The sequence below is a fragment of the Delphinus delphis genome, chromosome X (genome assembly GCF_949987515.2).
Source record: "Delphinus delphis chromosome X, mDelDel1.2, whole genome shotgun sequence".
Classification (NCBI taxonomy): Eukaryota; Metazoa; Chordata; class Mammalia; order Artiodactyla; family Delphinidae; genus Delphinus; species Delphinus delphis.
In genome coordinates, this window is record NC_082704.1 from 119,165,298 (window position 1) to 119,193,221 (window position 27,924).

Below are 27,924 nucleotides of genomic sequence, written 5' to 3' on the forward strand. Positions count from 1 at the left end.
AAACTTGACAGCTTGGATCAGCGTTCAGCAGATTCCCCGTGGGCCAAATCCAGCTTGTTACTGTTTTTATACTTTTATCAGAACAAGCCACACACATCATTTAGGTATCATCTCTGGCTGCTTTTGCAGTCTAACAACAGGGTTGAGTAGCTGCGTCTAAGATCATATGACCTACAGAGCCTAAAACACTATCTGATCCTTTACAGAAAAGCTTACTGATTTTTGGATTAGATGAAAGAGACGAATTCCTTGAAGCACACAAATACCAAAACTGATTCAAGAAGAAACAGGAAAATCTGACTAGCCCTGTATCTATTAGAGGTATTGAATTTGTAGTTACAAACATTCCCACAAAGACCTCCAGGTCCAGATGGCTTTTCTGGTGAATTCTATCAAACTGTTAAGAAAGCATTAATACCAATCCCACATGAACTTTCCAAAGCCTGGGGAGAAGGGAACACGTCCCAATTCATTCTGTAAGGCCAGTATTATCCTGATACCAAAATCAGAGAAAGACATTACAAGTAAAGAAAACTAGGAAGAGACCAGACTTTTCTAAAAACTAGCACTGAGCTGACCCATCACATTCTGATGGACAGTTAAAAAGAAACAAACAAGGGCTTCCCCGGTGGTGCAGTGGTTGAGAGTCCGCCTGCCGATGCAGGGGACGCGGGGTCGTGCCCCGGTCCGGGAAGATCCCACATGCCGCGGACCGGCTGGGCCCGTGAGCCATGGCCGCTGAGCCTGCGCGTCCGGAGCCTGTGCTCCGCAACGGGAGAGGCCGCAACAGTGAGAGGCCCACGTACTGCAAAAAAAAAAAAAAAAAGGAACAAACAAGAAAAAAACCTAGTACATATCAATAGCTGAAGAACAAGAGATGAAGCAGCCTGGACACAACGTACCATCATACCTGAGCCTGCATTCTCTCATGGCACATGGAGACACAGCCATCTCAATTCCTGCTACAGGAGGCAAAGCCCACCCCCACTGCTCTCTTCTTCACAGCTTGTATGCTGCAGTGAAAAAGATGTTTGGCCCCTTGGCCTCAATTCCATTCTGACCTGCAAAACGGGATAAAGCTTTGACCACGTCCTTAACGTTCAAAGCTGTGTCACCAGAGCCAAATACCTGGCAACGTGGCAGTCACGTCACAGTAAGTCCCTCATGTCTCAACCAGACTTAGGTTTTTATACAATAAAACCTAGCAGTACCGACTTCATACACTCTCCCCAAGCTCACCGGCACGCGGGACAGGCATGGCCACAAGCACCTGCAGTGGGCGGTTAAGCGTGACAACTCTGTCGGGAAGGGACCGGCTCAGGAAGTGACTGACTGGGTCAGTAACCAGAGGCTTTGGCTTCTGCGACTGGACCTGATTCCTTCAATTCCTGAGCATCTGCTGAGTCCTCCTGAAACAGGAGGCCACATCCAGCAGGCTCCAAAACTCGGAGGGGTCCCCTTTGGAAGACGTCAGTGTGCACCCATCTCACTTGAGGGGCAGAGTTCCCCTGATTCCCCGCGTTATACTGAGTTCCCCCACCTTCAGTGCCTTGCCCAAGAAAGTATGCTACAAAGAGACAGGGGCTTGACATGTGTGGAGGCTCCTGAATCTTTCCATCCAGGACCAACAAAACCATCGTATGGCCTTCCCAGGGACCACCCCAGACAAGCAGGAATAACGGCAGAGATCTCTGGTGAAGCCCTTTTCCACGCTGACAAACAGAAGCCAGGAGGCTGTTTCGTGTCACTACCTGAAACATGCTTGTTTATTTTCTCCCTTCCCCACCCGCATGGAAGCTCCAGGAGGGCAGGGGCCTCTCTTTTCTTGGGCTCCCCCGTGTTGCAGTGCCTGGGCACAAGGCGGACACTTGATCAACATTTGCTGAAGGAGCGGTAGTGAATGACTGTCGGATTCCAGTGTGGAAGGCTGACTACCTAACAATCTGCGATTAGAAAATTTAGGAAGCTGTCTTGCCTGACTCAAGCTCAGTGTCTGCAAAAAGCCTAGCAGACAGACAGCTTTGGAAGTCACGCGTGTTAACCGCGGGGGATGGTGAACTCACAGCTGGCATACGAGCGGCCGTCATCCTCGCACATCTTGTGCAGCTGCTGGTATTCCTCCTGGGCCAGCTCGAAACGCTGCTGCTTAATCTGGTAGATTTCTTTCTTGGCGTTGAGGGCCTCCTGGGCTACAATTAAATACTCCTTCAGCATCCGTTCCTGCTCCCGCCTCCACTGCTCTCTGGGATCCTCAATCTGGGTAAGCTCTGAAATTGAAAGGGTAAGAACATAAGGGACTTCAAAGTAAAATCTTTACATTGACCAATAATCATACAGTTATATGACTAGTCGATGAGAAAATTAATTAACTACCAGGAGGTACATTATGGAAGCGTCTATATAACGAACCTCCCAGAGTGCGGATCACCTCCTATTTACATATCCACGCTTGGGACGAGAAGAAAGCTCTGTAGACATGCAATAGCTCCATGGAGGGGAAGACGGTACCAGGCAACTTTTCACACTCTAAGTAAATGTTGGTGGACATGAACCCAAAGGAGGTCATCCCTGTCAAACTAAGACACACGTCCAAGCTTCCTCTCCCTGCCTTCTTCAAGCCAGGCTGCTGTGGGCTCTGCTGTCCCCGTGACTGGCTCGCTCCCCTTCTCCCACCTCCCACGCCAGACGACGTCCTTCTGCATTCTTCCTGGACTTCCCATAAATCCCCCGTTTTCCGCTCTGGCTCTCTCACTCTAGCAGCTCCCCTAAGGGCTCACGCCCACCTCCGGCTCCAACCTCTCCCCTGAGCGCCCATCCTTTCCTTCCTCCTCCCTCCTAGAGGCATCTCCACCTGGACGAACGCAAAGTAATTCTGAGTCATTCGTCCAAAGCAGAACTCATTCTCACACAGCGCCCTTTCACTACACAAACCAAAGCAAAGCAGAGGAAGCCACGCTGACGAGCGCCTGCGTCTCCCACCTGCCCCTCTGAGTAGCGCCTTCCTCTGGATCTACCCACTGAGCCAGCCTGGGACTCGCCCTCAGAGGACTTGTGCGCTCCTTTCCCCACACAGAGTATTCCATGGGTCATCCACAACTGGCAATTCCTGCCCCTGCGTATCACAGTGGCCGACGTACGCCTTCTCTCCTTCTCCCCTTACTTCAATCAGACCCTCACGATCTCTCTCCAAAAACACGCAGGCTGCCTGCCTCATCCCGCCAAAAGCCATCCTCTGTGCGCTCACCAAAGTGACCTTCCCAACTCTGCCTCCGGTTCTCTAACACATGGCCTTTTTTAAAGCACAAGGTTGTACCTTGGCGTGACGAAATGTTCTGGAACTAGATAAAAGTGGAAGCTGGACAACACTGTGAATGCGCCAATTGCCACTGAACTGCAGACTTTTAAACAGTGAACTTTACGTTCTGTGCAACTCACATCAAAATGGTTAAAAATGTAAATTTTAGGTTATCTTTGCCCCATACACACACAGCACCTGCTAGGATGTTTCAAGTAAGTCCTTCCATTTTAAACCCCCTCCCAGCAACATCCCCTACCCCGCTTCACACTGCTACCCCAGGGCCCCTCCTAGAAAGCCTCCCTGGGCCTTAAAAGCTCCCATGGGGAAATAAAAAACAAAGACAACAAAAATCGGGGTCCTGACCTAGCCCCGGAGTCCAGATTCAGTGGGCCGAGGGGGTGCGGGCAGAGTCACAGCTGTTATAAGTGCCCGGATGTCTCTGACGTTGATTCAGCCATGAGACTCACCCCGGCCGACAGGCATCGTTCGCACTCTGTCCAGTGCACCCGAGAGTCTTGGGAACCTTGCAGGTGATCCGCGTAGGGCCCCTCTGGTCCCTCACGTCACCGTCAATCTGCACGGTTCCAACTTAATATCTGGCTCCCCAGGTCCTGTGCCTTTAGAGAGCTGTAAAGCTGTGCTGTCGAGAGTCCGAGCCTCAGGAGCAAGCTTTCTGGAGTGGGGCCTCTGGCCCATGTACTAATCGTTACAATAATAATCTTTTATGTTCCTGGGGAAAAAAAAAAGAGTTGGGTTCCCTGAAGGTCTCAGAGGGAGGAGGTGGTATGACCCTGGAGCTGATGTCTTCAGCCACATTCCCCATGGTGCTGGGTCACCCGTTATACTCAAGGGGGCCGGAAGAAAGTCCGTGGTGATTCTTCGGTTCTCGGGTTCATGGCCAAGTCCAGCATGTCATGTTGAATCCTCATGGTGGAGCCTGGGTCTCACTTTCCTGTGTCCTCAGGGCCTCAAGAGTGGCCAGCATACAGAGGTGCTCTGTGACACTCGCTGTGACTCAGCCAGCAGGACAGCAAGGCACACCAGCGGCAAAGAAGGGGACACAGAGGGAGGAGCAATTGGGGTTTACGAGAGACGAGCTAGAGGCCTCGGCGGCAGGTAGGCGGCTTCCAAAAACGTTGTGTAAGGCGGATGCCTGTGCCGTTCAGCACTGCCGCCCGGGCCCAGAGAGGCCCACAGCACGGGAAAGGTGGCCCAGAAGAGCCAGACAGCCCGGCCGCACGCAGCCCAGGGGCACCGGGCCAGCCGGGCCAGAGGGAGGGTGGCGGACCCACCCGGAAGCCCTCCTGCCACTGGCATAACCGCCGGGGAGGGCAGCAGGGCCAGGGCGGCACTCACCCCCCTGCCCAATCCCTGGGTGAGAGCCGCAGTCACGTGAAGGCTGAGGGTACGGATTGGAAACTCCCCTGCCCCAGGAGCCAGCCAGGACGCCTCGCCATTCAGAGTTCCAAATGCTGAATTCAGAGGCCGGCCGGCAGGCGACAATGCAGGAATCAGCCCTAAAGGTACCAGCTCGGGTCGATCACACTAAGGGGACAGGAGGAGCCGTGGGACTGAGCGTGGAAGGAGCTTCGTCACTCACATGCTGGGCACCCCGCCCCCGGCCTCCCCCGCACTCAACAAACTGAAGGACAGAAAGCACACCAAGGGGAACTTCGGATCCCCGGTAGTAATGACGATGACAGAAACACGAGGCAGCTAGAACGAAAAGGGGGGAGTGAAGAAATGTGAATCTGAGAGAGAAATGGGTCCCCAGCTGGTCCCAGACGGAGGAAGGCTGAGGAGGCGGCCGAGAGCAAGGAGGGCGGGAAGCAGCGCGTCAGCTCGGCACAACGGACACTCCAGGCGGCTCAGCCTCTTCGGGGGGCCGTCCTGGGCACTGCACGAGGGGGAGCAGCATCCCTGGCCTCCACCCACCAGATGCCGGGAGCACCTCTCCCAGGCATGACCATGAAAAATGCCCCAGACACTACCATGTGTCCCTGGGAGGCAAAACCAGCCCCAGATGAGAACCACCGCTCCCGACAAGTCTACCAAGAAGGCTGGCATGGTCAAGGACCCATTATTTTAGCTGTGGTCTTTACATCATTTTCTCCCTTCACAAAGCTCCAAAATGTTTGGTATATTAAAGCTAAAATCAAAGGGATAAGACAAAATGAAGTTAAGGTAACCACTTGGGCATTTATTGTTCCAAGAACTTGTAAACTTCACTCTGCTAGAAACACCCTTCTCATTTTGAGAGAGATTTCTATTACTAAACTGCCTGGGAAATTTATTCCTTCTTTTAGGTATTCAAATTCTGCATTCCACATATTCCATGCAGTCCTGAGCAACACACAAGCCAGGTAGCTACACAACTGCTTCACTTTTTGAAGAACTCAGCTAATCAACACTTCTGATGACACTGATAAAAATCCAGTTTAATGCTGCATTGGAGAGTAACAATTGTTTCACTCTACAAAAAGAGTTCCTAGCTACCGGGGGATCAATATGGAAAGTCATTCATATGTAACAACTCAAGTGTGGCACTGTACTTACTATTTATGTGGTCCATGTAATAAATTCCAATTTGTTTATCATATACAGTTTCCCATCCTAACGGAAGTTCATCCCCAACACAGTCGGCAAAGGTCAATGGCTTTGTTATCCTGCAAAATAAAATTATGAAAGCAAATTTGAAAGTGAGGTCAATTTCATGTAAGTTTGCTGAATTGACTGTAGAATTCGGTTTCAATACAAAATTATTATCTAATTGACTGCTTTTGCTCCAACTATTTGGTTGGAAAATTAACTCACTGGCTTTGCCTCAATAATCATCAGTAACAGTATCAGTACACTCACAGTTAAAAGCATTACTATCCCACAGTGCAACTTTAAATACCAGCAAAAACAGATATTGACAGTTACAGAACAGGTAAAACAAGCATCTTCTTCCAAGCTGTATGTTTAATGAGGTGATGACAATGGAATGTCGCTCTGCCACAACAACAGGAGAGCACCTACGTTCTCATTCCCTGACAAATGTTCCCCCCTCACAACTTTCAGTTTCTGTACATTACAGCTTAAATGTATCTAAAATGTATTTGTAAGTTTCATCTACCAGTGGTCATAAGTGAAGGAGTTAAATGTTAACCACTGACCAAAGGCAAAAAGCCAAACAAGCATGGTAACAATACAAGGAGATGCCTACTAAATACTGCCTGTATTCTTTACACAGAAGGAATCAGAAACTGCAAAGTATCCTCCTTGAAGTAAATCTGATCAAGGAAAGCTTGGCTTGACACAGATAGATAAAGGAAAGGTTTTCCAGATGGGTTTAAGTAGAACCTCCCCCGCCCCTACACCCCACGATCACACTGATTGACAAGACAGCTGTGGCATAAAACAAGCCGCCCCTATAATCGTCTGAGTCCAGGCAGCTATCTATTCAGTTGTGTCTATAAATGCACATTGACTGGTATGCATGGGAATCTGATAACCTAAATTTCACTAACTCAGTCTTCCCACATCTCTGTTCCAGTCTCTGGCCCCAGGAAAGTGAGACACCACAACCAATGCCAAGCCCCACAAGACAAGTATGAATTTTGAACATGTTATTTCCCCAAACTGGTTCGACAACAAAGCTCTGTCTCTCCCAGGAGCTTTTAGAAATTGATAAACACTATCAGAACGGCACTGATCGAACTCATCTTCGTTTTAAACACAATGGTTTTAAGTTAGAGTCAATATCAAAACAGAAATACATATACAGAAGGTAAAACACACCATGGAAATCTCTCAAATACGATGTGCTCAAAACCCCACAACATCACAAGATGAGCCTACTGCATAGTGTCGGTCCCAGTCCCAAACACCAGTGTCCGCAGCACAGTTCCTTTACGGGTCAGGAATGGTGTGGTGGTGGCGTGGTTCCAAGTCAAACAGGTAACAGCAGGCTGTTGTGCGTGACTCAAGTCCTGAATGGGGCCAAGCCACAACAAATGCTACCTGAAGATAAACTGAGTCCTGAGCACAACTCTGCTATTCTAGATTCACGTATAAGCCTAGAGAAAGATGCCCAAGCGCGGGCACATTCTAAGCATCCTGACATACATGATCTCATTTAGTAGACAAATATAGGTGGGAATGGCTTCCCTGGTGGCACGGTGGTTAAGAATCCGCCTGCCAGTGCAGGGGACACGGGTTCGAGCCCTGGTCCGGGAAGATCCCACATGCCGCGGAGCCACTAAGCCCATGCGCCACAACTGCTGAGCCTGCGCTCTAGAGCCCGTGAGCCACAACTACTGAAGACTGCGCACCACAACTACTGAAGCCTGTGCGCCTAGAGCCTGTGCTCTGCAACAAGAGAAACCACGGCGATGAGAAGCCCACGCACTGCAACAAAGAGTGGACCCCGCTCACCACAACTAGAGAAAAGCCCTATGCAGCAACAAAGACCCGACGCAGCTAAAGGTAAAATAAATTAATTAAAAATATATATAGGGCTTCCCTGGTGGCGCGGTGGTTGAGAGTCCGCCTGCCAATGCAGGGGACACGGGTTCGTGCCCCGGTCCGGGAAGATCCCACATGCCGCGGAGCGGCTGGGCCCGTGAGCCATGGCCGCTGAGCCTGCGCGTACGGAGCCTGTGCTCCACAACAGGAAAGGCCACAACAGTGAGAGGCCCGCATACCGCACAGAAAAAAAAAAAAAAAAAGTATATATACATATGTGGGAAGCCTGACCTTCTAGCGCTGCTGAGCCCAATTCATTTACTTTACAACTCACAACTGTTATAAAACTATTTCAAGTTCATAGTTTTCAATTTTCTATCCAATAAACAACGCAAGTAAGTAAAATAACACTTCCATACTCTTTCTTCTAAAAATAAACTGACACATCTACCATTTTGGCAAATTTTATTTTGGCCTGATATAGAATTCGTATGTCTCTGATTCCACTTCTCTAAACAGAGCATGGGCTTTGCATGATCATCCACAGAATCAGTACTTTGAAGCAAGCAGATGACAAGTCACGCCTCTCGGAGTCCAGCTCGCACCACGAGCAAGGAGAAGAAGTTATCAAGTCCTTGCTGTTCATCTCCTCTGTCCACAGGGCTCACACTTGGAGACCTTTTACTCACTTGACAGCAGTTCGAACAGGCTCAATGAAGAAGTTTTCCAGCTCCCAGAAGACAGAAGTGGTAAACTAGAAGGCAAGGACAGGGGGCCCTTGGGCAGGAAGAAGGCAGCAAAGGAAGCAGCTGACAGCAGGGAGAAACACCCACTCCCTGGCTTCATCCATCACACCGTGAAACATCTATGCTGCGCTTCTGCTTCATTCACCTATTTATCAGGATGACACACGCTCCAGACTTCCAGACAGCTGTAACTTCATTGTATGCAGACAAATTTGGGCATGATTTTCAATCAGAGCATCGAGGATATCTAAATTTATTGTCCTGTCACCCACAGGTATGCCAGTCCAGGCTCTTGAGTTCTCATCTCCCCAAAAACTTGATGCTAGATTTTTCCCACCAACTCCTTCCTACGATCACCACACACAGACACCAGGGTATTTTTGTTTCTATTACACAAAGTTTAGGAAATACACCTAAATAGGAGAGAAGTGTCCATGCACACCACCACTCAAAAACAACCATTATTCCTATTTTGATGTGTCTTCCTCCATCTTTTTTCTATATGTTCTCTTTATTCGTCTTTTTCTGACATAGTCATGATCATACAGTATACACAATTTTCTCCCCTGCCTTTTCCACTTAAGTTTGTAACATGTTTACTTAATAATTCATACCTTGAGTCTCTCCAAAAATTACTCAAGATGGCCTAACACTATAGCCTAAGTATTCTGTCCCCGCTTGTTATAAATTATTTGTAAACATCACCTGGAACAACTGAATAGATTAAGCTCCTTGAGAACAATTACCCTGTCTCAGCTGCCTTTGAACCCCCAGCACCCGGTCTAAGAATAAATAACTTGCATTTTTACAAACAGTTCATTAAGGGGATTAATATGTTTTACCTAAGCACTTTCCCACTATTGATAGCTACACTATTTCCTAATTTCCACTAGTGTAAATATTCATGAGAGCTGCTTTGGAAAGCAGTTCAGCAATTTCTCAAATATATAGTTAAACACAGTTTCCATGTGGGTCAGTAATTCTACACCTAGGTGTATACCTAAGAGAAACGAAAACATATGTCCACAGCAGCATTATTCACCATAGCCAAAAGGTGAAAACAACTAAGGGCCATCAACTGATGAACGGACAAATAAAACATGGTCTATCCACACAATGGAATATTACTCAGCCACAAAAAAAGAATGAAGTACTGGCACATGCTACAGTATGGCTGGACCTTGAAGTCACTGTGCTGGGTGACAGAAGCCAGACATAGTGGCTACATGTTGTATGCATCCATCTACAAGAAATGTCCAGACTGGGCAAATTCATAGAGACAGAGGGTAGATCAGTGGTTGTCAGGGGTTGGAGATAAAGAGAGAATGGGGAGTGATTGCTAAAGGGTTAGCCTTCCTTTAGGGGGTGATAAAAATGTTCTGGAATTAGATAGTGGATGATGGTTGCACAACTTTGTGATTATACTAAAAACTAGTAAACAGCATGCTTTAAATGGTGATTTTTATAGTATATGTGAATTACATCTCAATTTAAAAAACTATGACGAAAGGAACATCTCTGTGCATATAGCTCGTAATCTGTATTTACAATTATTTTCTTTGGAAGATTCCCAGAAGTAAATTTATGGGGTTGAAGGATATGAAGGTCGTTTCTCCTTACTGTGAAGTCAACGTAAAAAAATTCATACAGTAAAGTATAAAGCATAGGAAATAAAATCACCTAAAATCCAGAAGCCCTGGATTCATGGTTTAGCTTATTTTCCTACATTTTTCCACAGCTGACATCATACTAGATACAATTTCACACACTAATTTTTTTCATTTGTGTATTTCCTCATGTCCTTTAAGTCTCTGTCACCATCGCTTTTTATCATTTTAGAACCTTCCGTCATGTGCAGTAAACCGTAACTTTTTTACCAGGCACACCTCCAGTCATCTATTTAGGTATGTTCCAATTTTCTGCTCCTTCTTGTAAATCATGGACATGAGCTCACAGCAAACACCTGATGTATACTGCCAAGGTGCTCTAGCATCAGCATACACTCCTACCAGTGAAGTGAGATGGCCTTTCTCATCACCCTCTGGGGATATCTTGAATGCATTTGTTCAAGGGCTCGGGACAAATCTGGATGGCACGAGCGTGCTTCACTTTCAAAGAACAAGCAGGTAGGGAGTGCAGCGTAAGCTCCCCGGCATTTTCAGGCTGTGGGGGAAGTGTGCAATGAGCTGAGAAGCCAGGCACCAGTGTCCTCCCACAGCAAAGTCCGCTCTGCAGTGGGACATGAAGGCCCCCACGCGGCCAGTTCTCACTGGTCTCCTCCTATCTGAGCGACATCAACCTGGAGCTGCCAGCTCTCCCTGCCCTCAACCGCCCCGCACAGATCTTCCCACCGTAGATTCCCCGCTTCACAAATGGCTCTTCTTGGCCTCAGCAGAGGACATGAATATGGTTTGCTGGCCGTTCTTACCAGAATTGGTCCACAAGAAGGGAGAGAATGCTGGAGGACACAGACACGGGCTTCTTTTTGTTCCCTTTTGCCTGCTGCATCCTGCGGGGCTCTTTAAGAAGTGGCACTGGGCCATCTCAGCCAGCAACAGTTCCCAGAGAGCCATTTACTTCCATGAAACCTTGCATGAGTCATTCCTTCTCTCTCTGGGCCTGCCTCAGTTTCCTAATCTTTAAAATGGGGGTGGGGACTTCCCTGGTGGTCCAGGGGCTAAGACTCCGCGCTCCCAATGCAGGGGGTCCAGGTTCAATCCCTGGTCAGGGAACTAGATCCCATATGCAGGCCACAACTAAAGATCCTGCACGCCGCAACTAAGACCCGGTGCAGCCAAATAAATAAATAAACATTAAAAAAAAAATGGGGGTGATCCGACCAACCTCACGGGGTCATGCTGGCTGGGTGCAGCCTCTTCAGTTACAGCGTGGAGACCAGCTCCATCCACTCCCCTTCCTGCTTCCCCCTCAACCTCCAACAGACTTGCTTCAGACACTATTAGTTTCCTCATGCTGCTGTGACAAATTGCCACAAACTTGGTGGCGTTAAACAACACATTTGTCATCTTACAGCTCCGGAGATCAGAAGTCCGATTGATTTCAGTGAACTAAAACCAGCGTCTGTAATAGACTACCGGCATCCGCGGCAGCTTCTTGCATCTTCAAAGCCAGCCACGGCTGGTAGAGTCTTTCTCAGGATGCCATCTCTCTGGTTCTCCCTCTTCCACTCAGAAAGACCCTTGAGATTACACTGGGCCCACCCAGATCATCCAGGATCACCTCCCCGTTGCAAGATCCTTTATTTAGACTGCAGGGCTGACAGCGGGTGGAGCCGGCGGCGGTGGCCCAGTGCCTCAAAAGCCATGTCCTCCCTCCCGGCCACGCTCAGGGGGCTGGAATATCTGACGCTGACTGCCCTGAATTGCAGAAAAGTAAACGTGGGCAGCAGAAGGTGAGAGCAGAGAGAAGAGAGCAAAGCATGAGCACCGATTCTTTTTGTTCAATCCATGAAGGCAAATGAATTTATTTGGATGATACACAATCTTTCTAATGGTGAGACTTCTTTTTTAATTGAGGTAACACTGGTTTATAACAATGTTTCCTGTGTACAACATATTTCGGCTTCTGCATACACTACAGCGTGCTCACCACCAAAAATTTAGTTTCCATCCATCACCATACAGTTGACATGCGTTGATTTAGCCCTTCCCCCCACCCCCTCCCCCTCTGGTGACCAGTACTCTGTTCTCTGTGTCTATGTGTAAACGCTGGTTCTGAACACATTTTCTTTACCAAAAGGAGGCCAGGGTAATCCTATGGTGCCTGTACTACATTTTCCAGTCTCCTAGAACAAGATAATCTCTATATTTCCCTTAGGAATACGCTTAGGATACTATTCATCTCAATTTCATTCCAAACCAATCCTCAAGAAATTATGATGAGTCCCTCACGTTTTCTGGCACGCATGGCTCACAGCGAGTCTCAGAGCCCACCAGGACAGGCCCGGCTGTTTGTGGTTATTTACGTGGTGAATTACACCCTGTTTGCTGTGCCAGTGCTTCTCCAGCTCCAGTGGTGGCACACTGACACCCAAGAGCCGGGTTCTCACTTAGCAGGGAGTGGGTCCCTAAACTCCCTGAAATTACACAAAAACAGCAAAGTTAAAACAGCAATGAATACACCACAAGCCTGCCACGTTAGTCCTGAAAAGTCACTCAAATAATCACATTTATTATTTATAGAACACGCATATACTTGATTTGGCAATTGTCATCTAGTCTCAATTCTAGAATTTAGGGTAAAGAGTAATCACACCTAGAGCTCAGTCTAAACGTTGCAATTGACATTTCAGTGTATTACTGTAGCATGAGTGACCCGATTTCAGTGTTGAGTCTTAGAATTGTTCTTGAATTACATTTGTGGTTTCCATGTGAAAAGACTGTCTTCTTAGAAATTTTTTTTTTAAATTACATATTATCAGTCTGGGTGCTTCCCTGGTGACGCAGTGGTTAAGAATCCGCCTGCCAATGCAGGGGACACGGGTTCGAGCCCTGGTCCGGGGAGATCCCACATGCCGCGGAGCAACTAAGCCCGTGCGCCACAACTACTGAGCCTGCGCTCTAGAGCCCGCGAGCCACAACTACTGAAGCCCATGCGCCTAGAGCCCATGCTCCGCAACAAGAGAAGTCACCGCAATGAGAAGCCTGCGCACTTAACACTTTGTAATAAGTGACAGCACTTATCACTCTGTAATCATTTGATATGGCTGCCTCCCCTATTGGTCTGTGAGTTCCTTGAGAAAAAGGATTCTGTTTCTCTAATTCGTCTTTTTAGAGAGCCAGAGCCCTCACATACAACAGGTCTTCATTAACCTGTTTGATAAACTAATCAGGCCAATTTCAGAAACTTATATCATATAAAAACCACAATGGAGCCAATTACTAGTCAAGGAACAACTGGAAGAGGGCAAACTAGAATTTGACTGAGCTTGCAAAGCCTAAATTGTAAGAAAAACAGGGCTTAGGAGGCCAAGGTGCTACGGGATCATTCCTCCCTCGAACAGCTCTCCTTAGGCAGATACACCCTAGTAAGGGAGAAAGGTGGTTCAGCAGGCCACAGAGCGTGATGAAATGTCCCTGAAGACCTCCCACATCCTCTGTTCTGATTCTCTACCGACAAAGTCCACTTCTCATCTACACTATGGTTTCCTGAGTGTGGGCCTTTCCACCAGGAAGGGAGAGTCCAGGGTGGACAGGGGCGGGATTCTGGCAAGATGCTCTTTCCTCCAGCAAAGAATAAAGTGTCCAAAGGCAAACCAATCTAGTAGGTGTTTCAGACGACCAGCAAACTTCCTGGGGGCTCCACCTCACAGCGATCCTACCAGTTCTCACACGGGTTCAGACACTGGTGAACCGAAGTCACAACGCCTGAAAAAGACCACGAGCTAGTGACTGAGTAAGTGTAAAGTCGTACAGTGTATGTTTTGTTGAGTCACGCTGACAATGGACAGACACTGCAACAACTTGTAAAAACATCATGGGAGGAAAAACTTCCAACTGAGGCAACTATAAGCACTTACTAGTGAGGGTGAGCCTGGGCAAATGACTGTCTGGCTGTGCCTCAGTTTTCTCATCTTTACTATGGGGTGGTAGGGCTAAAAGGCTGTAACCAATATCAAGGTTTTGGGGACTTATTACATACTCCATAAACATGCATTTTCCTTCCATGCTGTTTTTTCCTCTAAAAACTGGGGGAATGTCAGTATTATTCTGATGTAGCAGAATAATACTGTACGAGTGGAACACAGTTTAAAAGCCTGGGATTGAGATGCTAGGATGCAGGGCTGAGCAAGCTGCCCACAGGCCAAGATGCAAGTCTACCACCCAAAGGAAATCACAGCCAGAGGGGCAGCCGATCGCAGTCACCTGCCTGAGCACCTCACCCAGGACGGTCATCCACCTTGAAAATGACAGAAAAAGAATTTCTCATCAAGCCCATCAAGTGCACAATCCTGAGATAAGTGAAAACACTTTGTTCACCTCAAATATAGGCTCTAATGATACAACTTAGACTAAAATAAAGACAAACTTCAGCCCAGTTAGTAAAAAGAATTCTCTAGGGCAGTGCTGTCCAATAGAAATATTTACAGTGAGGACCACATACTTAACTAAAAAATTTCTAGGGCTTCCCTGGTGGCGCAGTGGTTGAGAATCCGCCTGCCCATGCAGGGGACACGGGTTTGAGCCCTGGTCCAGGAAGATCCCACATGGCGCAGAGCAACTAAGCCCATGTGCCACAACTACTGAGCCTGCGCTCTAGAGCCTGCGAGCTACAACTACTGAGCCCACGTGCCACAACTACTGAAGCCTACGCCCTAGAGCCCGTGCTCTGCAACAAGAGAAGCCACCAGAATGTGAGAAGCCCGCGCACCGCAATGAAGAGTAGCCCCCGCTCGTGGCAACTAAAAAAAGCCGGCGTGCAGCAACGAAGACCCAACGCAGCCAAAAATTAATTAATTAATTTAAAAAATTTTTCTAGTAGCCACATTTAAAAGGGTAAAAATAAACAGGTGAGATTATTTTAATAATATTTTCTATTTAACACAGTACATCCAAAATACTATCAACTTGACATGTAATGATTATAAAAATTATAAATGAGATATTTGACATCCTTTTTTGGTATGAAGTCTCTGAAAGCCGGTGTGTGTCTTATGCTGTGAGCTCACTTCCTGCTGGGCTCGCATATCTCAAGCGCCCAGTTGCCCATCTGGCTGTGGCTACCGCGCTGGACAGCACAGCTCCGGGACCTCAACTCGTTCTCTGACAGTCTGATTCTACGAAGGACCACGGCAAAGTCCACGGGCTGAGACTGAGACCACTTAAGAAACATCCAGCCTGAGACACCGTCTTCTACAAGTCCCTGGTGGGGATCTGGAAAGAGTCAGGTTTCTAAGACCACAAAACATCCTGCAGGGAACTGTTTCCCTTCCCTCCGCCCCTGGCTGCCCATCCGCCTTCCCAGCAAGCCCCGCGGAACAGCTATTCCCAAACTTGGAGCGTTCTCTCCCTTTCCCATGCTTCCCTCCCGCCCCCTTCCTGTTCAAATCTTGATGCGTCTTCCAAGATTTGGCCCAGATTCCTCCTGTCCAGACCCAGCCCACCCCAGCAGGAAGTAAGCTGTCCTTTCTTGGGCCAGCCTCAGCACTTTCTCTCTCCTCCTGGGACCGTTATTAAAACTCTAAGTAGAAGGTGGTTATTTGTTCACATCGCATCTCCCGTAGCATTTGTTCCTTCTGGGCAAGAATGGCATCTCCTCCCGCTCTGACCTGCCCCCACAGAGCTCCAGGGCGCACCCCAGTAGGTGCTCAGCTGCACACACAGGGTGAGTCACAGACAAGACCCGATTAAGGGCGAATGGAGCCTGCCACCAAATCCATGTCCACGGCGGTTCTAGAGCTGTTCTCACACGTCTCTGCCTCGACAGAATACGCTCATGAGCAGGTGTGCAGATCTGAGGCTTGAGAGACTGGATCCAAGCAAGTGGGCTGCTGTGTGACGGATGCATCGCTTCCTCTTCGGGGACCGGAGGAACAGGTGCTCGAGATCTGTTTACCAGCGCCATAGGAAAGGCAGGCTTGTCGCATTACGAATGGCATCCTGGATGCACAGCGCTAAGGAAGGAGAGCCAGTGCAGGCTGGAGGGCCCTCACAAGGAGACCCAGAGTCGGCTCTGGGCCTTCCAATACTCCGCAGCTGCCCTCCAAGTCCCCGCGCCCACCCAAGCATGCACAGAGCAGCCCTCAGAACCTAGCCCCTCCCGATGGACCCCAATGGCTCCTCCTCCCTGGGCTCCCGACCAGGCCGACTAGCCACCAGGGAGAACCCCAGCCAATGCGGTTCTCAGCACGGGTGGGTGGAGAAACAACAACTCCCAGGACAGTGTGACTTCCGGAACCCGCCTTTTACAAAGAGGAACCAGAAAAGCAGGCATTCCAAAATACACAGGCAGAAAGCAGACCAGCAGATCAGTGGCTATCAGGGACCAGAGTGGGAAAGTGGGGGACGGCAGATGGAAATGTTCTAAAACCGAACATCCTGGTGATGGTGGTCCAGCTGCATACAGTTACTAAAACTCATTTAACTACACTAAAATGGTGAGTTTTGTGGGATGTAAATTACACCTTACTAAAATCTGTGTTAAAAAAATACACACACATTGCGATTCCTAATAAGTACTTCATTTACAGTAGGAAGAAACAATGTCAGGACTCCAAGTCATATGAAAAACTGGGGAGAAGAAAAAAAAATCCAAGGACGTAGGTGACTGTCATCTCACTCACGTCAAACTGTTACACACATTTGGCGATGTTGATCCACAAATTCTAAGTCATGGCTGATCGATGTCCTGGACGTCTTCCAAATAGCTGGACACATTGAAACATTCTCTAAACCATCATTCCCAATCCTCTGTATTCATCTGTCACGTTACTCTACGTCATGCTCTCATGCTACAGCCACAGCCCATTAGTGAGCAGTGAAATTGATGGAGTAGGTCCCAATCAGTGTTTTGGTTTAAAAAGAAAATACTGGAGCACATCATACCTCACAAGGGTAGAACGTACATACTATGTCATGACACTTTTCTTTCCATTGCACATGTGATACAGAATGGTCTCCTACTTTCCGGAGCAGTAATTGGCAAGGCAACGCTCCAGGCAGGATATACCTGTAGGTGGCTGCATCCAGTCACACAGGAACCACCGTGTTTAGTGCACAGGGCTGCCGCCTACCACCTGTAGGTTTTGCAGACCCTGCTGAAAGTGTGCAGTCACAGCCGCCAGACCCCCCCAGGCAAAGCCCGCATTGTGCTCAGAGGGACGGGAGAAACTTCTTTAATCAGCACGACAATTTTAAAAAGGTGGGTCCCTCATAACCACCCCCACTTTACCTAAGGAGGAAACTGAGCTCAGGGACAGGCACCTAAGAAGTGGCAAGACCGGGGGGAGAAGCCTGCTCGGGTCACCAGTGGCTCTCTGCACTCCCATCGAGCTCGGAGGAGGGATTCCAGGCAAAAATGAAAGGGTTCCTGCCAGTGAGGCAGGAACCACCATCCCTGAGGAAAAGAGCGGAAATAAAGATGCTGTATTACTGTTATAAGGATACTCATATACGCACCACATTCCGCTTTTAAATAATTTTTATCCTCCTTACTCTCCTGACAAATTGCTAATGATGATTACTCAGAGAAGAGTACAGTTTGGGAAGTTAATGGCCATCTTCTTATTTTTAGTATGGCCAAAACAATAGAAGAGAGACTTAAAATACTCCTTTAAGAATAAAATACAGTGTTATAAAAATTTGGTTCTTAATTTACTACTGAATATCACAGACAGGAAGGGATATTTAAAAATTAAAAGAGGAGGTTTTAAGGAAGGATTCGGAAAAGAAAAAAAAGAAAAAGTAACAATTGACGGAAGAAGAAAGTTCAACTGAAATACGAGAGGAAAACACCACTGGCCAAGGAGAGCAAAGAGGCCCAACAATAACATTCTTTCGAAATGGCATCACAGGGGGAGGCGACCCAGAACGGTCTGGCCATCCCTTCAGCCAAGCGGCACACAGGCATACAGCGGCAGAGACGGCACAGAACTCGGCTCTGTGATCTCAATTTCAGCTTCGCAAATACTGCCGAGATCGAGCTCGCTCCTGCGTACTGCTCCCAGTTGCAGAAGTCCTGTGCCAGGCTTCTAAGAGTAAGAGCTAAAGGATTTTATCACCCGCCCTTTTTTGTATTAATTACCTCCCCCCACCAAAAAAAACCCAGACATACACACCACTTTTTAGCAGTCACTTAATCTGTTTTCTTTTGGGCATGAGAATTCCATTCTTTACAGACGCCTCTTTGCATATATCGCCATCTGAATCCATGAACAAAAGCAGAGGGGAAAATGCCTGAACATCTAAGACATTCAGACACCAATCAAGCTCTGATGAAGAAACGTGCCAGGAAAGGATGCAGGGAATGGCAAGTGCTCGCGGTTCTTTTAGGTCTTGGATCTCTCTGGGAATCTGAGATAAGCCATCGATCTCCTCCCTAGAAAAACATGTTTACACATATACCCAAAATGCTGCCCTCATATATACACGAAATGCTGCCTGTCCGGGAAGTCCAGTTTCGGGAACCCTGTTCCCAAAGCTCCCTGCCCAGGGGAAGAGGCACCAGGGAGAGAGCACACACAGCTCCTGGAGGAAGGGCCAGTTTCACTGGCGGTGGGTTCAAGGCCCAAGAGAGAGGAGCACCAAGGCCGCTTCTGACCTGCCCAGGGAGGACGGGGGACCTGCCCAGGCCTCACGCAGGGGGGGTGAGAACAGGTGAGGCGAAAGGAAGCCTCTCCCCCCGCCCCACCCCCTGAAGGCACGGCCGGCCTGACAAAGAGCAAGGCTGCAGTTTGCAACCGGCAGGGAGGCCTGAGGAATGGAGGCGGGCGCGCGGGCATCAGATCTGTTTCGGAGGAAGGTCCCTCGGGCTACAGAGAAAGTGGACAGCAGGAAGGGGGAGCAGAGGCTGGGCGGGAAAGGTCAAGGCCCGAGGAGCGCTGGGCCTCAGTGACGGGGGCAGGTCCTTGAGTCGCGGTGAAGCCACTCACCAGGCCGGTGCTGATGGCGAGGGGACACCTGAGCTGAACACTCTGGGAAGGGTAACAGGAGTAACCACTTCTGCTATTTCCGGGACCCTGCTGCGTTCCCTTCTATGTGACATCAGGAAGGCGATGAGCTTAAGGTCTTGGGAGGCACCTCTGCACTAACATGGGTCCGCCCAACGGGAAACTCATTCTCACTGTAAAGGTTCTACAACGCAGGGCTCCCCTGAGACTCTCCAAGGAGGCAGGACGGGTCATCGCTGCCTCTGCGGCAGCCTCCCTGCCGGGCCAGCTCGGGCGGGGACCACAGGCACGAGCGAGGCAGGCTGGGTGTTACTGGCTCGAGTGAGGATGTCCCGTAACGTAGGAAGCTGCCCCCCAAACTGCAGGCACTGGCGCAGGGACTCCGTCACTTTGCTCAATATCAAGTCATAAAAATTGTTTAAAACATCCTCAGAGCAGGACTGTGGGTAACAATACTTGGGCAGCCCCCTGAAGTGGCTTAAGAGTGAGCCCCAAACTCTCCTTCAGAACTGAAAAGAGGCCAGGTTCCCACCTGGAGGAGCTGAGTAAGTACACTGCGTGACAACAGCGACTCAAAATTCCCCACCGCGTGGCCACAAGCCGGAGCGGTCAGCATCTGCACGCCAACACCAGGGCTCCTTCCTCGCATGCCCCCGCCACTCTGGCTGAACTTTCTGCACCCTAAAGCCTCTAGAAGGCCATTAACATCCACACCGAGCCTCTCAAGTGCCCTCACTGAAACGCGCGTGCAGGCCCCCAGAACGGCCGCGGGCTGGGCTCCAGCTCATTCTCTCAGAACCCACGCTCCAGCCCTCTCCCGAGGTCCCTCCCACCACCAGGAGGCCCGTGGGACCGTCCCCTCAGCCCTGCTGACAGGGACACCAACAGCTGCTGCACGCGCCCCCCGGAGCCCTGGCCGGGGGAGCAGGGGTCGTTGGGCTGGGCAGGACCGCTGGCTGCTGTGTCCAAAACGGAAAGCAACACCTAGAACAAGTAACCTGCGATTTTTCTGAAATACATCTGTTCTGTCAAACTTGTCGGTGCACATCCCCAAGACCAAGCCACCAGCGCTCAGCGCCTGAGCCCACCTGGGCAGAGCTCAGAACTGTCACCAAAGAGCACCGTTACGGTAAATGGGACTGGCCCCTCGATCGCTGGAACACTGCTCCCCTCATGTGCCTGGGGTCTGCTTCATGATGGCACAGGGGACACAAGTGAAGGAAGGAGTTCTTCCCAGGACCAGAAACCAAGGAAGACTAAAGGGCTCTGCCTGTCCGGCTTTGGGACACCATGGCCCAGCAACCCAATCGCAGAGAATGAGACCGCAATGACGCAGGCCTTCTGTCTTTGTTATCCTCCCCCAAACCAGCCCAGTGCTCTCAACCCTGAAGTGACCTTGACTCATCTTCTCACTCTAAGCGTCCACAGCCCCCTTTCCCTGCAGAGGCCACCTCACCGCGAGCCCAGGCAATCCTGCTCCCAAGACTCTGCTCTGAATCTTCATCGAAGGGCAAGTGCCTTCAGATGCCCCAACTAGTCTGTGCACATCACGAAGTCAAGGATCCTAGAGGTCTTGCCTCCCCAGTACCTGGCACAGACCCTGACCCTACAGCAGGAGTGCACTGAGATCAGATGGATGGAAGGAGGGATGGAGTGACAGGGACAGCTGGAAGGATGGAGGGAAGAATGACAGAGAGAAGGATGGATGGAGGAAGGGATGCATGGACTGAAGGATGGACAAAGGGATTGATGAAGGGATGGATAGACGGATAAACAGTTGGATCAGTAGATGGGTCAATGGAAGGAAGAAAGGAAGGAAGGAAGGAAGGGAGGGAGGGACGGAGGGAGGAAGGGAGGGACGGAGGGAGGAAGGGAGGGATGGAGGGACGGAGGGAGGAAGGGATAGAGGGAGGGAGGGAGAGGGGAGGGAGGAGGAAGGGAGGAGGGAGGGAGGAGGGAAGATATACAGAGGGATGGATGAAGGATGAACAAAAGAATGGAGGGATGGACAGGTGGACAGAGGGATGGATGAAGGATGGACAGAAGGATGGAGGGCGAAAGGGAGGGATAAAGAGGTGAAGAATTCATCTATATAGGCCAGTGGGGAAGAAACTTCTAGAAAAGTAGGAAGCAAACGGATTGAGTTAAGGGAAAACTCCATCCTCCTATTGGGTCTCTCCTGCAAGTCAGAATTCCCAAATCAGGCCCCTTAGGATTTATAGGCAAACACATTCCAGGCAGGCTTAGAGGGCCAGAGGGCAGCCCAGTTCCTTCATATCTCAATTAGGCTTTATTTCCTTAGGTTGCTTTCCTCACTAACTGGGATGCTGGAAGGTAACAAAAGAAGGAGCTGAACTCAACAGTAACCGAACTCCAACCAAGGAGAAGTCACTTCAAAACTTGCTATTGAGCTGATTCTCATCAGGGCCACTTTGAGAAAGGGTGGGTGATTTGGGGGTGCCACACAGAGGGGCTTTCCTGCACTGTCCACTGAGGAAGCCACTAGTCACATGTGGCTATTTAAAGTTAAATTAATTAAAATTAAATTAAACGTTCATTCTTCAGCTGCACTAGCCACATTTCAAGTACTCAAGAAATGTATGTGGCTAGTGGTTGCCATACTGGACAGGGCAGACATGGACCATGTCCATCATCACGGAATGTTCTACTGGACGGCACTGCTCCAGAGTCACAGGGAAGTGGGAGGATGCTGATCTCCCAGGGGAAGGAGGCTGGGTGAAATGGGGTAGAGAGAGGCAGCGGACAGCAGCTCACTGAAGTATTTTCTCCGAGCAGCATGTATTTTAAGGTTTAAAATCTTAAAATACATTGACACTTTGGTTCACTAATCCCACTAGTACAGTGGTTCTCAACCAAGGGCCACTGTGCCTCCCGGGGACACCTAGCAGTGTCTGGAGCCATTTTTGGTTGTCACAAGGGTGGAGGGGAGGTGCTACTGAGTCTGGTAAGTGGAGGCCAGGGATGCTGCTAAACACCCTACAGTGCACAGGACAGCCCACCATGAAGAATCACCCAAGCCCAAATGCCAACAGCAACACCTATGAAAAATGATCTAAAACAGGTGAAGAGCTTAATGTATAAAGAGGGGCATCACAGTACTAGGTACAATAACAGGAAAAAGGAAACAAGCCAAATGGCCAACAATAAGGATGGGACCCAATAAATTACTGCCCACCAACAATCATGTAATAGTTAGTCCCTGAGGACCTACCACACGCCAGGCTCTGCTCAGGCACTGCGGGCAAGGGAGCAAACAGCAAAACAGAACTCTCCTCCTTGTGAGGTCTACCTGGGATAATGTTTAAAGTGTGTTTAATAAGACACTGGAATAACTTGGAAGGGCTTTGGTTACTGGTCAGGGAGAAAGGGTGGCTATAAAATTACTTGATATATCACCGCATTTTGGTTTCTTTACTTACAAAAAGAAAAAATACTAGATACAGAAAACACTCAAACACAACAGTAACTGTAGGTAGAGAGCTGGAGGGGACTGTGGGATGTCTATACGAAGAAAATAAGCCATTTTGTATGAGAGAGCGTTTACCCAGAACCCAAAGCGGCCTCCTCTCCTCTCCTCTCCCCATGATCCCATCGCACAAGTGCGGCCATCACTGAATTCTCCCCGGATTCCTGCTTCTCTCTGTCTAGAAGAAGGGCAAACCAGACAGTGAGAGCTGGAAGCACGTGACTCCAAGGCCGTCCCAGGGCCAACTCAGCCTGCAGCTGTGTTCTATCCGGTTTGCAGTGTCGGCCCTCAGATATTCTACCAAAACCCCAGTGGATTTCCAACATTTAACCTCAGCAGATTTCATTTCAAATACCTGAATTTCCAACTCCCTTAGAAATAGGAAGAGCTGGCACATGGGGATAAGAGTCCCCAAAGACAAAAACGGCTAAAGCTGATGAGGGCCATCCCCTTAGGAAGGGCCACTCACTAGCATGCCCCAGTCCCCACCACTCCCTGTGACCTCTGACATCTGGCAGTTTGGTTGGGGGCCCAGTGCCGGTGGGTGTTTGAGGCTGTAGTCACCACGCCAAGGTGAGGTGCAGAGGTGGGCAAACCCTTCCTGGAGCATGGCCCAGCCAACAGACGGAACGCACAGGGAGCTCCTGCCACGCAGAGCTAGGCACGAGGCTTGGTATAAACGATGCTCGTGGTTGCAGGCAGGTAATCTTGGCTAAGGATAAGAGAGCTTGGGGACCCCACCCTAGCAGAAGCTCTAAGAAATTTGTAAAGGGCTATTCATTTGTTTCAATACTCACTACAGGAAAGCTATTTGAGATGCCAAGTGCCAGGAGTTAACCTCCAGGAATTCAGCTCAGCCAGGGAGCAAATAAATAACAAACAGCCACTACCTGACAAACTCCCTCAATGGGAGGGGCACACAGAGAGCGATGGAAGCTCAGAGTAGGAAGCGATGCAACATAAACATATGTGATTTTTAGGTTCAGCAGAACATCAAACCCTGAGGCCCCGTCACTGCTCCAAAGCAATAACACAACGGCATTTAGAGCTAGCTATTCGACCTTTCGTTCCCCTTTACAAACCTCAGTGTTTCTGGTTTCTCACGTCAAGGCTCATGTGCCCGAGTTTTATGATGAGATTGAAATCATCAACAAATATTCATTCATTACCGTGAACAAGATGGGGTGCATATGACAGTGGGTTTCCACACTGGCTGCAAGGAGAATCAGCAGGGACGTGTGGGTTCACCCCGGAAGCTGGACCTCATTGATTTGTGGGGGAGCACGAGCAGTAGTAGATTTAAATGCTCTTTAGGTAATTATAACTTGAAGTCTGGCTTGAGCCAACTCGTATAAGTGAAGCTCTCACAGGTAAATAAATAGTCATCCGGCTCCTGGGGGGCGGGGGCACCTCCACAGAGAGGGAAGATGGGAGGTGAGAGGAGTCAGGAACTATATACGGGAAGCACAGGATCAGTTACTTTAAGCAGCATCTGCTTTTCAAACTGAGAATTCCACCTAGAATATTTAAAATACCTTTAGAACTCTAATCAAATAATTATTTATTCAGCCCAGGGGTGGGTGATGGCATTGCCACTCGGCAAGTGCAAGAAAAGATCTGGGAAACACGAGGGATGAGAGCAGGCCCCAGACAGTGTACAGTCTGGGAAAGAGGAGAGAACGGAAAACTGCCAGCCAAATACATGCACTAAAAACATTTCACGACGATATGCTTCTGCATGTGGTAAAGAGCAAAATGCCACGCTCATCCCACGGTCAGTTTCTCCTCTTTCAGAGGGAGACGGTGGTTCTAAAACAGTCATCAATTTTTAAAACTGGTACACAGAGCACGTGCTAAGCATGAGACATACAGCTGACCAGGAGATTATTCGAAACAGACTTTCCTTTGCCTTTTTCTAAGGGTGAATGTGATGCGGCACTTAAGTAAAATGATCCTATAAATACTGCGCAGCAAAATATACCACGTGCCCTAACTTGGAATTTAATAAAACATGCGCACTTCTATGGAACTGAATCCCTCTGAGGTGACCTTTTTCTTCTGCTTTTCTGCCCATCAAAATCTGTTCTTAGGAGTCCCTACGCTGTTGCCAAAGTGTGTATGGAAGTAAGTCACTTTCGACCAGCTGGAGACATGGGCGGGGGAGGCCAGGGGGCGGAATGCAGCAGAAGGTGCAGGAAGGAAGAACACGGCAGGGCCTCGGCCCCTGGGAAGCCAGGGGCGAGAAGGGACCCACCAGGGTGATGCAGGATGCTGTGGGAAACAATGCCAGGTCAGCGGAAGAAGAGACTCCTATGACACAGAGAGCCCTAGGGAGCACGCCCTGCCCTGCCCCCATGCCCAGCCTCCTATCAGATGAGAACTTCGACTAGAAAGCTCCACCAACCATCCCACGACCATCCCACCTTCTCAGTTTTGAGCCAAGCCCTCAGCCTCCTTTGGAATTAGGGTCATGAGGTAGGGGGACAACAGACTGACGATACTTTCTTCAGAGTGGAAAACCGCAACATTCCACATTACCGTGATTAAAGCGGAAACACCGCACGCAAGCACCAACCGTGCTCTCTCCATCAGAAGAAACCAAAACGAAACAGTAAGCGCACGGCTCAGCATTTTACACACGAATGCTGAGGTGCCCTTACCATGGGCACAGGAGAAACAGGCAGATGACATGTCACCTCCTGAGAGGCCTGACGACATGGCAAGTCTTGGTGGTACTCCAGGGAGGCCAGGCCATCCTGTGAGTGAGCGTGATGCTCTGCACAGAACATTCTGGAGAAAGGGGAGCAGGGAGCTGATGCCGGCTGATGCTTTATGGAGCTGCTGGATTCTCTGTTTTGATGACACCTAACCATTCAGTCAGGTCGTCAGTCACCTTAGCTAAACTACTGCTTCACCAGGTAGTTGTTTGTTTGTGGGGGAAAGGGGGCTTACCAGAACCCCATGGTTAGGGGCCAAGGGGCTGCGTTTGTTTGTTTTCAGAAAGCTTCCCAGGTGTTTTGCAGGAAGCCCCAAGAATCACTGGTCCAGATCAGTGGTTCCTGAGCTTGGTTGCTAATTGAACTCACCAGGAGAACTTCTCAAAAACGGACACCAGTTGCAAATCATATACCTGACAAGGGTCCAGTATTCGTTATATATAAATAACTCCTAAAATTCAACAACAAAAAGGCAAACAACCCAATGAAAAAATGGGCAAAGGAATTGAACAGATATCTCTCCAAGATATACAGACAGCCAAAAAGCACATGGAAAGGGGCTTAACATCATCAGCCATTAGGGAAATGCACACCAAAACCACAATGATACCACTTCACACCCACGAGGATGGTCGTTTTTTCAAAAAAGCAAACAGACAAACAACAACAGAAAATAACAAGTGTTGGTAAGGATGTGGAGAAACTAACCCTCATGCATTGCTAGTGAGGATGTAAAATGGTACAGCTGCTGTGGAAAAAAACAGTTTGATGGTTCCTCAAAAAGTGAAACATCAAATTACCATATAACCCAACAATTCCACTCCTAGGTATATACCCAAGAATACTGAAAGCAGATACTCAAACAGACACTTGTACATGCGTGTCACAGCAGCCCTACTCACAAGAGCCAAAAGTTGGAAACAACCCAAATGCCCATCAACAAAGGAAGGGATAAACACAATGTGCTCTATCCGTACAATGAAATGGGATTCAGCCCTGAAAAGGAATGAAGTCCTGATACGTGCCACCACATGGGTGAGCCTTAAAACATTATGCTATACACAAAAGACCATACATTCTATGATTCTATTTACGAGAAATGTCCAGAATCAGCAAACCAGAGAGACAGAAAGCAGATCAGTGGTTGCCTGGGGCTGGAAAGAGGGAGGAATGGGGAGTGACTGCTTAATGGGTATAAGGTTTTCTTTTCGCTGATGGAAATATCTTGGAACTAGACAGAGGCAGTGGTTGCACAACACTGTGAATGTACTAAATGCCACTGAATTAACCATTTTAAATGGTTAGTGGTTAATTTCATGTTATGTGAATTTCACCTCAATCTTTAAAAATGGGAAGAAAATGGATATCAGGGGGCTTCCTGGGCCCTGCTGATCAGAATCTCCTTGGGGGGGAGATATACATATATATACCACCTTAAATTAGTATAAAACCGAGAGCATTTCTGTGGCTAAGACCTCAGGGTTTTACCTGATGCTATATTCATCATGGGTAAAGAGTATGACATGCTGCCCTCCCTCTCTCTGAAAAAAACTATGCATTTTAGAAATTTTTTTTTTTAATTTATTTTTGGCTGCGTTGGGTCTTCATCGCTGCGCGCGGCCTTTCTCTAGTTGCAGCGAGCGGGGGCTACTCTCCGTTGCGGTGCGCGGGCTTCTCATTGAGGTGGCTTTTCTTGTTGTGGAACACGGGTTCTAGGCGCGTGGGCTTCAGTAGTTGTGGCGCACGGACTTAGTTGCTCTGTGGCATGTGGGGTCTTCCCGGACCGGGCCTCAAACCTTTGTCCCCTGCATTGGCAGGCGGATTCTTAACCACTGCGCCACCAGGGAAGTTCCAAAACTACGCCTTTTAAAACAGCATAAATAGATGTGTAACATTCAGAAAAACGAAAATAATGACAAAATCATGGCAACGAGGCACTCAAGAACAACGGAACCAGGACAGTGTGTGGATTCAAAATCACGCCCCCAAAATGATGGACGGACCCAGAGTGTAGTCCGCAGAGATGAACACAAAACAAACTGGAGAGGTGACCTCAACATCACTGGACTGTGGTGTGCTCATTATGGACACCCAAATAAGGGCAAATGTTAACGGACCCTAACGAGAGCTGACAAGGACCAGAGGGAAAGGTGAAACTGAAGCTGCCCCCCCAGGCCAGCTCAACAAAAGAAAGAACGATGTAACTCTGAGCTGGCTGGCACTCCGTGGTCAGAGATGTCATCAGGCAGAAGGGACCCGGCCGCCTGACTGCTGACGGCCCACGTTCAGGCTGCAATGTTTGCGGGAGTGTGTGAGGTGCAAGACCCCCCTCGGAACAGACATGGTGCCTGTGGCTTCAAGCCTCTGATGTTCCAATGCTGTTCACTGTGACGGTTCCTGGAGGTATTTCAGAAATCTGGCTTCAGGGACCTCCCTGGTGGTCCAGTGGCTAAGACTCCATGCTCCCAGTGCAGGGGGCCCGGGTTTGATCCCTGGTCAGGGAACTAGATCCCACATGCCACAACTAAGGAGTCTGCAGGCCACAACTAAAAGATCCCGCAGCTAAGATCCAATGCAGCCAAAATAAATAAATAAATATT

At 48.9% G+C, this 27,924-nt stretch overlaps 1 protein-coding gene across 3 annotated transcripts in view; it reads right to left on the reverse strand.

Moving 5' to 3' along the window:
• WWC3 (WWC family member 3) overlaps positions 1–27,924 on the reverse strand; it is a 122,866-nt gene that overhangs the window by 74,133 nt on the left and 20,809 nt on the right. Inside the window, exons 2-3 of one of the 3 annotated variants that reach the window (XM_060002223.1) lie at positions 5,855–5,964; positions 2,064–2,267 (exon numbers count right to left, since the gene is read on the reverse strand). In XM_060002223.1, coding sequence (XP_059858206.1) covers positions 2,064–2,267; positions 5,855–5,964 — 314 coding nt within the window. Of the gene's footprint in view, positions 1–2,063; positions 2,268–3,765; positions 3,843–5,854; positions 5,965–27,924 lie in introns of those variants that run through there. The other 2 variants (XM_060002224.1, XM_060002225.1) reach the window with 2 other exon arrangements.